The sequence below is a fragment of the Eptesicus fuscus genome, chromosome 17, assembly GCF_027574615.1.
Source record: "Eptesicus fuscus isolate TK198812 chromosome 17, DD_ASM_mEF_20220401, whole genome shotgun sequence".
In the NCBI taxonomy this organism is placed as follows: domain Eukaryota; kingdom Metazoa; phylum Chordata; class Mammalia; order Chiroptera; family Vespertilionidae; genus Eptesicus; species Eptesicus fuscus.
In genome coordinates, this window is record NC_072489.1 from 39584462 (window position 1) to 39597283 (window position 12822).

At 43.3% G+C, this 12822-nt stretch overlaps 1 protein-coding gene across 1 annotated transcript in view; it reads right to left on the reverse strand.

Annotated features, from left to right (window-relative positions):
- Nucleotides 1–6951, reverse strand: part of BLNK (B cell linker) — a 69669-nt gene extending 62718 nt beyond the window's left edge. The window contains exon 1 of the mRNA XM_028149122.2: nucleotides 6787–6951. Within this exon, the coding sequence (XP_028004923.1) occupies nucleotides 6787–6833 (47 nt within the window). The 5' untranslated portion in view covers nucleotides 6834–6951. The remainder of the gene's footprint in view (nucleotides 1–6786) is intronic.
- Between the last annotated feature and the right edge of the window lie 5871 nt (nucleotides 6952–12822).

The window sequence follows — 12822 nt, forward strand, 5'->3', positions numbered from 1 at the left end:
GACTGAAGGAAAATGGCTTGTTTGGGGGCCTAGACCAGAAAGGGTTATAAAAAACATTGGAGTTAAAAATAAGCCTGTAGGTGTAGCTGCCCACAGATGCCCTTTCAGAAGGGAAGTGGGGTGGGACAGGTAGGAGAAGGTGGGTCAGACCAGGAGAGCAGGGGCCTGTGGGAGGAGTTCTTTGGGAACCGACAGCCCTTAGCTGTCTGGGTAAGGGGCAAGGCCATTCCTACAGTTGCCAAGAGTACTGAAGTCCCTTTAGCTTGGAGGCAGAATCTGGGATTAACCAGGAGCCTGGAGCATCTGACATTACATCAGACAGCAGCCCCACGCCAGCCTGCATCCCTCACATTCCTGATAGCACAAGAGAATCAGGAAAACTATTTTCTGACATCTGGATAAGATCGATACCAACTTAAGAAGTCATGGGGAAAGGCATAGGGGGAGATAGAGGATTGCTTTATAATAGAAGTGGAATAAGCGTGTGTGTTTTAAGCTGCACTCTCAAAACCCATCCATCATTTTCACAAAATATAGATCATTGGCCCCAGGGAGACCCAGAGGGTGAATACTGCAGTTGAAACTATCCCAGCTGATGAAAAAGTTATTCCAAATTCGTTCCTCACAGACACAGCTGCAGAGTCTTCATATGTGATGGAGAAGACGTTAAAGGTTAGACAAACTAATACCTATCATCTCCCCTCCATGCCTTGATTTGTTTTTATCAGGCAATGTTCCACCTATGGATTTCAGGGCAATACAAGCTGCCCCAGGACAAGAACAGAAGGTCCACCTCTGTCCAGAATTTGGCCATTGGGTCAGATCTGTGAGCCCTTGGACTTTTTAATAGCTATGTCATCACTTTCTATCCCAGCTCTGAGGGTTTCCACTCCAGGAAACCAAGTCTACTTACAGAGGTAGAAACAGAGACTATTCTAGGAGGATCTTATATCTGGAGTTTTTTCCTGCTCCCATTTCCCTACCAAGGAGAGAACAGCATGTACCTCAATGGTGCATATAGTTCATGGAATCTAGTTTTGTTAGACACAAAATATTTTAAACAAAACAAAACAACAACAACAACAAATCATTAAAATATAGGCCCAAGTACTTCTAGCCCTTTCCCTTGGCAGTCCTTCACTCAAACTATCCCTGACCGAGGAAAATCAGTCCAGTGAGCAGAGGATGCATCAATTGCAAAGTTGCATATATTATATTCTAAACGTTAAGTACACACTGTTGCTATAAAAATATGCAAATGGATATGTGCTTCTTGGTCTGAATCAGAGTTTTTCAACAGTAGCAACTACTGACATTTGGGGCCAGATAATCCTTTGCGATGAGGACTGCTCTATACAATGAAGGATGTTTAGAAGCACCCCTGGCATATACTACTAGGTGCCTATAGCACCTCCCTCTCCAATTGTGGCAATCAAATGTCCCCTAGAGGACAAAATTGACCCTGGTAGAGAACCACTCATCTAAATGATGCAGCTAAGTCTAGGGTTTATTAAAAAGCCAAAGAAAGCCATCCAGTATTTTAATTTCCCTATAACAAGCTGTCATTTACTTTCTCTTTTTTTTTTTCTAAACTGTATTCTTTAACAAGCCTAGATTCTTTGATGTCATTGCATAAGGGCAATAGTTAGATCCTCTTTGAAAATGAACCAAACTAGTAAATTCTACAGAAGAGGTTAGTCATCTGTGTGTGTGGGGGGGGCAGGAGGGGAGGGAGGCGGGTGCGCAAGAGATTGTCTGTAAATGTGTGTCTGAAGCATTTGGTACCAGCCTAGTCTCCTCTAATCCAGTGATGTGGGAGGCAGGGGTGGAATGTAATTGCGGTTCAGTTCTTGGAAACCTAATTAATTGCATCATAGCCCATTTGGAGATCGGTTGCATAGAGGAAGGACTTGTTCAGACATGGCACATAGGTGATCATTGGATTCAGGAGAGGGCGTGCCTTGGATATGTGGACTCTGGTGTAGATTTCCTGGGCACAGCCATGGGTGAGAAAGAGTGCCATGAGTTTTCTTAGCTGATGATTCTGAGATCCACACACACATAGCAAATATCTAATAATGTGGCTCCTGGGTAGCTTTTCCATAAGGACAAAGAGGCTTTGTCTGAGTAGTCCATCCATCTGTGTGACACAAGATGGCCCAGCTAAGAGGATTCTCAGATGACATAATGCAGTGTGAGGAGAATGGAAGCCTATCGGATCTCTGTCATCAGAAGTGGTGCCTCCTCTTTTGCCTTCCCAAATCAGCACTGGCCTCTAACCTAAGCTTATTAAGAAGGGGAGGAGAGATGCCCCCTGACACCTGTGTACTCAAGACTTGCTCTATCCACCGTGAGCCCCTGGACAAATATTATAAGTATATTTCAGTCCATGTTATTTTATTTGGTCTTCACAACAAGCCTGTGAGGAGGGCATCTCTAGTTTTATTTGACAGTTGAGGAAATTGTCAAATAAAACAGTTGAGGCTTAGAGAAGCTGAGTGACTTCCTCAGGACCTATGGTTAGTAACTGGCGATTGGAGTTCAGCCCTTTTGGGCTCCAATTGCATTGTCCTTCTAAATACATCAGTTACCTTCTAGATAATCTTATCTGGATGCTCTCTAGAATCCTTCTCTGGCCCCCGTGTTAGAGGTGGGCAGTTTCAACACAATAAGAAAAGAGTTTGAAAACAGCTTGACTCAAATACATGGATAATTCATTCAGGAAATATTTCCTGAGAGTCATGGGATAAAATAACAGTGTTAGAAAATGTAACAAATGTTAAGCATGGTCTCCATGCTTAAAGGATCACACAGAGTTGAGAGGGACTTTGGGAATTGTCTGGCCCAAACTCCTTGTTTTGTAGATGTGGGACACAGGGAAGATGAAATTCTATCCAGGATGCTGTGGTAGAAAAGGAAGATAAGGGCATACATGGAGGCATCATAAAGGAAAGACTGTCGGGTATGGTAGGTGAGTGGAGGTGCAGAGAGAAAGATGACTTTGGGTTGATGATGAAACTTGCCAGAAAGGTGAAAAGAAGGTGAATTTGTTTCTTCAGAAATTGGTATGTCAAGTAACTAGAAACTCCAGTTGAGAATTCCATGACCTGAGAAGAGAAGTCATATCCCAGAATTTGTTAAATCAGATCTCCAAGTGAGAGTCCTAGCATTAAACTCAGACACCCATGACAGGGCTCTGTCGTGCCAACAGTTTCATTAGCCTCTTAGCTTAAGGCGGAGGAGGGGTGTTTGTCACATGGACAGTCCATGCAAAGCTTAATGCCACAAATGTCAGAATCAACAGGTAAAATCACCAAAATAGCCAGAAAGGAGAACTGAAACTAACATGCCATTTATCAATGATTAATGTAAAGTCCCATGTGTATGTTTAGAAAATCAATTGAATCCTATGGAATTAACAAGAATAATAATATTGATATTAATTAAATATCATTTTAAAACTACCATTTTGAAATCCAATATTACAATGTGCCAGATTCACTGTGTGTCACTGCTTCACAAAATAATTTATTTAATCCTTCCAGCAGCCGTATGAGATCGGTACTGTTAGTATCTCTGTCTTATCAGCTGCAGAAAACAAACTGGGGCCAGGGAGGTTAAATAAAGGTACCTAAAGTTACACATGTGTCAGTTTGACTGAAAACTACTGTACTCTTTAACCAATAAGATAAGGACTGGGGAGACTTGGTGTAACCAGACTCATGTCAAAGACCCTTTGCATTTGTGAAAATAAGTGAATACGTGTTTGCAGGTGCTACAAAGAAAAATACAAAAGCACAGATGATGAGTCTCTGGGAGGTTATTAAAAGTACAAAAATATAAAATTTCCTTCACAAACTAGTTTCACTAACTTGAAAAAAACATAGTCAATGTAATCAGGATTGTAAATTTTGAAATGTTTACCTAGAAGTGTAAACTTTTTATGACCAGGGAATGTTTACTGTGGAAGGATTGAGAACCCAGTTCTTAGCTGGGTTTCTGATATCATTGTCTCATAAAATCCAGGGAAAATCATGGCTAAAAATCAAGTAGAAGGTCCTGAGGGTTTATGAATTACTACTAACAGAGAAACCTACTTCCTGTTGTGCCCCAATGAGAGAGAAAAGGGGAGAATCTGTGTTCACACGTTTTTGTGGTCCAATATAACTTAGCCACCTCACCTTCCTCAGTTCTTCCACAGCACAGTCTCAGGGTGATACTGATCCCCAATGGTGTTCATCGAGGAACCTTCTCTTCCTCCTTCATTTTGAGGATCCCTTGTTTCCTTCCAATCCTGCCTTCCCTCCTTTCCGTGGCTGATTCTGTTTTTCCTTCCTTCCTGGTCACTCCTTCTGCTCCAGTTTTTTTTTCAGCCCTGGGAATATATCCCCTAGATCAGGGTCATCCCTTTTAGCCACCCTTGATAGATACTCACTATCTTTCTATGTTTGTGGCTAAGAATTTAAGCAAAGTCTCATATAAACATTGATAATCCTAAGAGTGTATATACACAACTCTCCACTTATATTGTCATCTGGTGCCAAATAATTGCACAGTTAGGCAATCTTTTGAATTGGTGTTAACCAGTTGGGACAGAGGATTTAAATCACAGGGATCAAGTATTTCATTTACCTATTTCTCACTCTCCCAGAAAAAGATGTAAGATGGTGCTTTAAGTCCATTGTGCTTACAATTTCATTTCTTTCAAAAGTTCCACGTTGACAGTGCACATTTTGCTAATTCTGTAAAGACAACTGAGTAACCAAGTGGAAAAAAAAAGTTATTTCTGCCTAAGCCGATGAGTGTAGTGTATGATTATCCACAATATAATTTTGTTTTTCTTCCCCATAATCTATGGGTGTATATTACCTATGACCGCTCTATGATCAAGCTGGACTTTGTCCCAGAGGGAGGGATCATCAAGTGATTTATTGCCTTTCTTTAAATTCCCATTTGTATTTCCTGAAAGAGGTTCTAAGACTTAGTATAGCTCCAGGTTATGGAATATCTCTGAGAATGACCTTTGAAAACCCTCCTTCTCATTTGAGAGAAGCCCTAAGATCCAGTCCTTGTTAGTTTCTTTGGCATGTCTTTCCTACCTCTTCTTCCCTTTCCCTTCTCACTGCTGTGCCCCAAATCCAGGCCTGCAACACTATATGTTTAGCTTACTTAACTGCCCCACCTACTGAGTCTCCCTGCCTCCAGTTTCCACCCCCCCTCCAGTCCATCCTGCCAGATTCCCATAAGTTTGCTGGCATGACACCTCTAACAGTGTAACCCATTCTCCAACCTTGTCCTCACTGTCCTTTGTAATCTGGCCCCACCCCATCCATCCAGCCTTATCGGGAACTTCTGGTCCCGCACGCCCTACTCTGCTGGGCAGAAAACTCTCATCATCTCACAATGGACCCTTCTGAAGTCCAGCTCCACGTGTCAGCTGGACTTCAGAAGGGTCCTGTATTTCCTCCCTCCCAGCACATAATGCTTTCCTTCTACTGTTCTTTCACCTACCTCTCAAAGCCTAGCTCTCTTTTCTAAAATTAAACTTATTGGGGTGAGAGTATGTAGGTTTCAAGTGTTCAAGTCTGTGATACATGATCTGTGTATCTAACTAAAAAGCTTCTGCTCAGCAAAAGAAACCACCAACAAAACAAAAAGGCAACCAACCGAATAGAAGATATTTTCAAAGCCTAGCTCTTGAAGCAAGCACCTTCTCCCTGAAACTTTCTTCAGCTACCCTAATTCCTTTCTTATATTACTACTGCCATTGTTTTCCCGGCCCCCCTACCATGAGGGAGTAGAAACTTGAGACCAAGGGCTTGACAGAGTGCCTTCTTGTCCCCTGGCCCTGCAGATCAGACACAGACACCCAACAACATGCCCTCAAAATGGCTGACCTTGCGATACCGCCTACTGATTTCACATCAAGTTCACCTCCAACTGCATTTACCACGCACTTGCCAGGCATACGGCCCATATTCTAACTATGAAGGGCTGTCCTTCTGCCAATGCCAGGCTAATTTCTCTTAAAATTGGTCTCGAACGTTTTAGTTCCTTGATATTTGTAATAACTTACTTGCTACACAAGTCACACCTGTGAAAAACTGAAGTTCAAATGGTAGTTGGAATATAAAACAGTCATTGAACATTTTAAAAGTCCCAGTCTCCAAAAACCATGGTGCCCTGACAATGAGACAAAAAGAAGACTTTCAAACTCAAAATTTGGGAAGTTATCTTTTCCATAGATCAAAGAAGTTTCTTGATTCTTGTCCCAGGGTCATTTCTGGTTTATTTGTTCTAAGTGGATTTTTATAGATAATTGTTACACTGACATAAGGACATGAGAAAAACAGACCCAATCTCCACAAAACACTTGCGATATATACCCACAAAGTAAATTAATAAAATGATTACAACAACCCTTCACATTACATAGCAATCTACAATGAAATTGTTGAGGACCAGATTAGACTATTCCTTAGCAAAAGCTTGCTGTATTCAGACTCTGAAAGCTGACCTTTTGTAGAATTTAAACTTTTGACATTTCTTTTTATTTTCTCTCCAGAGCTTTACACTTTATTATTGGCAACAGCCAGCTAGAACAAACCCACTTATTCCTACACACTTCTTTAAAAATCCTGCCCACTTCCCTATAGCCACCCACTGCCTTAGAGCTAGAAAGTATTCTAGCATTTCAGTTTTTCTGAGATGCAGAAAGATCATTGGGAAAAAGCAGAAGGAGAAGGAGAAGAAGAAGAAAAAAGTATTGATTGGGGAGAATCTTACCTCAACTTTTGACTGGCAGGGACAGTTATTTTATTAAGCTTGTCCATTCTTTTTGGTGATGATAAGAGCCACAAATAACCGTCCAGTGGTAATGTCAGCAGTCCCTGGCCCTCCTAGGGAGTAGCATGATAAACCTTTGATCTCAAGGGCCCCAGTCACTTGAGTCTGATTTCTGAGAGTGCAGGCTGCTGGCAAACACCCTTGCACCAGGGAGAAGTAAAACTTGCTCGAACACATAGCTAAGTTTCATGTTTCTACATAATCATGTGATCTGGGGAGCCAGCCAGCTTGGCTGACTACTCCACGTTGTGTAAACTTTAATAGTGAAACCTATTGGACATGCAAATTTCTTTCCAGCTGCTTTCTTTTATAACCAGATTTGTAACCAGGTCAGGGCAAGCTCTGCTGGTCACTACTTCCTGTTGTCTCGAACACATCTAGTCCTATTTCCAGCAGGTGTCATGCTGTCCCCAGCAGCTTCCTGGGCTCAAGAAAAAGCAGAATAATCCATTCCATCTGAAGGTTTCTTTGGAACTTTATGCTCATTTGCATAAAGTCATGGGTAAACTTTTCCACTTAAAGATGGAAATTATATGAAAATGGCATTTTTATATTGTTCTGCTTGTCCCTTCCACCTTCCAAATATTTTAAAAGTAAATATCAGAGTTGTCAGTGGCATAGTGTACTCAGGAAACAGTCACCTCAGAGAATGAGAGGTTGTTTTTTTTCCTGAAGATCTATCTAAAATGGGATGGATAATTGCCTAGGTCAGGTGGAAATAGGTGATCTGGAAAAGGGGAGAGGCTCTCCATCATAAGCTGTGTGTCCTCCTTATCAGGTTGGTGGAGCCAGGAGTTATGCTGATAGCCAGATGCTTGCAAACAAAACCAGGATGTACCCAAATGTCAGCTGAGAACAAATCTAACAATCTCCCAACAATGCAACTCTGACATCAGGCCATTTGCAAGTTCCCTGAGAAACAGGGTGCCACTCTCCTCACTGCCTTTGTCCCCTTCTGCCCTCACCCACTGCTCGCTATCTTCTGCTCACCAGACCCAGTGGAGTGCAGACGTGGGAGCAGCAAGGGCATCCCAAGCACAGCAGGTGGGGCGAGGACCAGGGAGGAGGGAAGCACACCTGCAGGGGCTGACCCACCAGAGCGGTCCACTTCCCTTCTGGAAGACTTGACTATTCCTTTGACCTATTCTGAAAACCTCTGATATGTTTGTCATTTAGAGAGCAGAAGGCAGTTTAGGGTTAGGGAAGGAGGAAATTAGGGGGACCATTCCTTTTATATCTAGACACACTCTCCTGTAGCCAGCGGGAATGCCCTGCTCACCTTTGTGAGTAGGAACACATTTCCCACAATTATCCAGGTGACCAGTCCTCTCCCCAGTCTAAAGAATACACAGAAAGGACAAAGTAGAGGGCTTCCAAGTAATTCTCCTGTTCCAGACCCAAGATAGAGGAGGAAGAGACAAAGGAGAGAAGACAAAAGGAAGAGGAGGCGGAGGGAGGCAGAGGTGGGGATGCCAGAGCAGTAGCAGTAGCAATGGCAGAGGTGGAAGCAGTAGATGGATTTCTTCCCTCCTGTGCCTCACCTTTGTACAGAGGTTCTGTATTTCTCCAGGTACATCTTCATTATTCACATTCATGTACTACATCTGAATTTCTAGTTCGACCAGATGTTTAGGAGTTGAGTCCTCAGAGCTATTGAAGGGTAGGGCCCTTCTGCTTGGCCAAGCCACCGAATTGGCCAGTCTAGCAAGAGGGCAGACAATCTTCATAAGAAAAATGAGAGCACTTGTCTCCTGCAATCATTTATTTTCCCCAAACAAACAGCTCAATATTCTTGCAGTGTGTCCCGAAGAAACTCCAAACCTCCTCCCACCCTCTTCCCAGAGTTCCTAACTGAAACCAGTAGTCTAGGATGATGAAGACACATGGAATGTCATCAAGGATCAGGAAAACCAAGCTTCACTGAATGGAATGATGATAATCAGCTTGTTCCTTCTAAATAATGGTAAAGTATACCCATTGGCCACTTGATTTTTCTCTCAACAAAACTCTGCTCAGCACCTGGGCTGGCAACTTCTTATTTTCCCCAGAGAAAAAAGACTGGGGGCAAGAGTTACACTTCTGCTTTTTCTTTTTACAGCCACTTGTCTTTCTTCTTTTTACTGTATTTAGTCTGACATGATAAGAATGAGAGTCTACTTTTTCAGACTGGACACGTTGCCCCATGCGGTGTGTAGCGTGACAGCCACAATGTTCCAGGCTGCCCCAACCATTCAGCAGGTGTAACTGGTTTCCCACGGAGGTCAGTGCAAGCACGGAAATCGAGGACACTGAGTCTTAACCAATACTTATAAAAGGAATGAGATCACAAAACATGGTTTCCACAGCACGTGAACAACAACATATCATGCCAACAAATATCTATGCTCACTGTGCCATGTCTCAATCTACATGTGATTGATTAATCACCAGATTAACAGATGAAAAATCAATAATCCCAACCTTAAAGAAACTGAGAAGTCCTATACACTGCTGATAAAAATATAAGCAGGTGTAATGACATACTTACCTATGACACAACATGGGCCATAGACGAAACTGAGCATGAAGAGTATTCCATGTACATCAAGGTCATGCACAAGAATTGTCATTGAAGCACCATTTCTAATAGAAAATAACCCAATTTCCTATCAACAAGAGAATGAATAGATTAGTTGTGGCATATTCATGCAATGGAGTACTATTACACAGTGAAAAATGAGTGAACTACAATTGCATTAGTATGGATAAATAACAAAAATAATCCTATCTAATAAAAGAGTAATATGGAAATTGACCATCACTCCAACATGTAAGATGGCTGCCCCCATGTGGTCAAAGATGGCTGCCCCCATGTGGACACAAGATGGCCACCACAAGATAGCCAGCAGGGGAGGACAGTTGGGAGGGACCAGGCTTGCAAGGGAGGGCAATTGTGGGTGATCAGGCCAGCAGGGGAGGGCAGTTGGGAGGGACCAGGCCTGAAAGGGAGGGCAGTTGGGGGCGATCAAGCCTGCAGGGGAGGGCAGTTAAGGGTGACCAGGCCGGCAGAAGAGGGAAGTTGGGGGCGACTGGGCCTGCAAGGGAGGTCAGTTAGGGGCAATCAGGCTGGCAGGGGAGCAGTTAGCCATCAATCAGGTTGGCAGGGGAGTGGTTAGGGGGTGATCAGGCTGGTAGGCAGAAGTGGTTAGGGGCAATCAGGAAGGCAGGCAGGCGAGCAGTTGGGAGCCAGCAGTCCTGGGTTGTGAGAAGGATGTCCGACTGCCCGTTTAGGCCCGATCCTACCAGGATCGGGCCTAAACGGGCAGTCAGACATCCCTCGAGGGGTCCCAGATTGGAGAGGGTGCAGGCTGGGCTGAGGGACACACACCCCCCGTGCACGAATTTCGTGCACTGGGCCTTTAGTTTAAGCAATAAAGACAAGTTAAAAAGATCATCTAGCATGATTACAGTTATATTAAGGTTAAAGACATGTAAAACTAACTCATATAATTTATGACATGTACAGATATAGTCAAACCAAGGCAGGGAATGATAAATGTAAAGTTCAGGAGAATGGTTACCTAGGAGTGGGATTGGAGTGAAGGGGCACACAGGGCTTCAATGGCAATGCCAGTGTCCTAGTTCTTGAATGGTGGGTATATAGGTACCTACTGTAGGTATTAAATATTTAACAAAAACAAATGAAAGAATTATGGTCCAAAGCCAGGACAGCCTGACTAAATCTCAGTTAGCTCTGTGAGATGATGAGTCTTGAGAAGAAGACAGATAATACTGGAGCTTGGGATTAAGACCAGCCCTGATTTCTCTTGGGCTCTTTTCCTTGCATCTATTAATGATAACAAACAACAACATGCTTATTGAATGCTTTCATGTTTGTGTATTACGATGACATTTATTTTACAGGTGAAGAAACCGATTTATAGACCCCAAAGTTATGCTACTCATCAGTGGAAGAGCTGGGATTCAAACCCAAGCCTGTCTCCATAGTCTAAGCTGCCAACCAGAGGGCTTTATCATTGCACAAGAGATCTGTGACTCAGTAGAGGGCTCTGTCCTGGCATTAACCATGACCGTGAGGAATCACTTAGTCTCCCTGACCTCAATTTCTCATTAAGTATAGGAAAGGGGAGTCAAGGAGGGCTGAGGCTCCTTCTTGGCATCTGGACACTGGTCCATGTGCACACAAATTGGATTCCACCAGTGGAAACACTCTCAGTTTCTAGAAGGGAAAGCTCTGATTGTCCATACTAGATTGCTTCCCAAAGCGGGGCTAGGTGTGTGGCAGTTTACAGAGCTGTGGAAGTAATCTGAGTCCTCACTGGCATTGGGAGATCAGCTATTGCTCACCCTCTCTGTCCTGCCATCCACCTGCTGATGGCTTTTCCCTTGCCAGGTCTGGTTTAGCAAACTGCCAAAGAAAGTAGACAGGGTGTAGCATTGGTACTATGCAGTATGGTTCTAACCATAACCTACTCCCATGATAGTCAGCCTCACAACAACTGTGGGGGGGGGGGGCGGTTATTATCATTCCCCATATTATGATCTGAAGCCTGAACCTCAGAAAGGTGACATAATTTACCAGAGGCCACTCATCTTGCTGAACCCTGAGCCAGGAACCTTAACCCCCAAACCATCATTCACTCTCTTTCCTCTCTTGTGCTGGCCCTACTTGGGGTGGGGTGGGGTGGGGATGGGCATGTGTGTGTCCTGCAGGTACACTGGCCCTGGTAGCTTTCTGACGCATGCAAGCCACAGTAGCAGGAGCTGGCTGTTGGTCAGACTCAGCTTGGTTAACTGGCCAGTGCCAGTTAGGGGCCCAGAAGGAGAAGGGAGCCTGGGTAAGCCAATGGGAAAAAATAACAGAAGAGGCCATGGGAAGGTAGAGAGAGAAAAGGAAGTGTGGCAGATGCTGGTAGAGGTCTGTCTGCTCTCCTTTGTGGGAACTGGGGGGCAGGAAGAGAGAAAGAAGGAAGAAGAGAACAATTCTGTGACGTGAACAAATGGGAAAAGGCTCTTTAGATCTTAAGCTTTCACTTTCTGTGACACAAATCAGTTCCCTATTTTATCTATTCAGTAAACTCAATATTCTATATGTCACATTAGCCTGGAGTGTAGCTTCTGTATATTAGGAGAATAGCTTAGAAGAAAGCAGGCTTTCCTCATTGTATCAGTCCAAGTCCCTGGTTGGCAAGAACATTACAATAGCCTATAATCACGATAGAAAATTCATGGCCCATATGTCATCTTCACCTCCTTCCTTCTCTTCTGTCCTCTGAGCCAATCTGCCAACAAGATTCTCCTTTGTAATATTGCCACCTTTGCCCTGCTCTCACTCCAGCCTTGGCCCTCACCTGGATCACTACTCAACCTCCTATTACTTTTCTGTAGTCAGATCCACCCCATTCTCATTCCCAGGCCTTGTTCTCAGATAAGGAAGGAAGACTATAAATGGATAAAACCAAGCCTCTGCTATATGGATAGCCTTTCCATAAGGCTATTAAAATTAAATTTGATTTATATATAGGACTGAAGTGATATGGAGCTAGATAATTGAGTTGTTTTATCATTAATTAGGCTTTATTCCCTTTAAGATTTCAATAGAAAAATCTTACACAAGATATAATTTGCTTTTCTAACCATGCATCTGAAAGTTATACACCACTGAAGCTCAGTTTACTGGATCTATATTTAAGGGCAATGTGTAGAATTTGAAAGTTTATTCACTTAACCTTTCCCAATCAGCCTTACTTAAACTAAACCTTGAAAATTATCTGGAGGGCTCACAATCCTGGTAGTCAACCAGGAAGGGTCCAGGAGTTGGGGGAGGTGCACTTATTTTAAGGCTATCCCAGACTCTCCAATTACTTTTGGATTGAGGATGACCTTGGTTTAGGTCAAAGTGCCATATTTACGTGCCCTATAAGTGAGAACTGGATTTATCCTCTCTTCACAAAGCCAAGTAACTCAACGATCAAA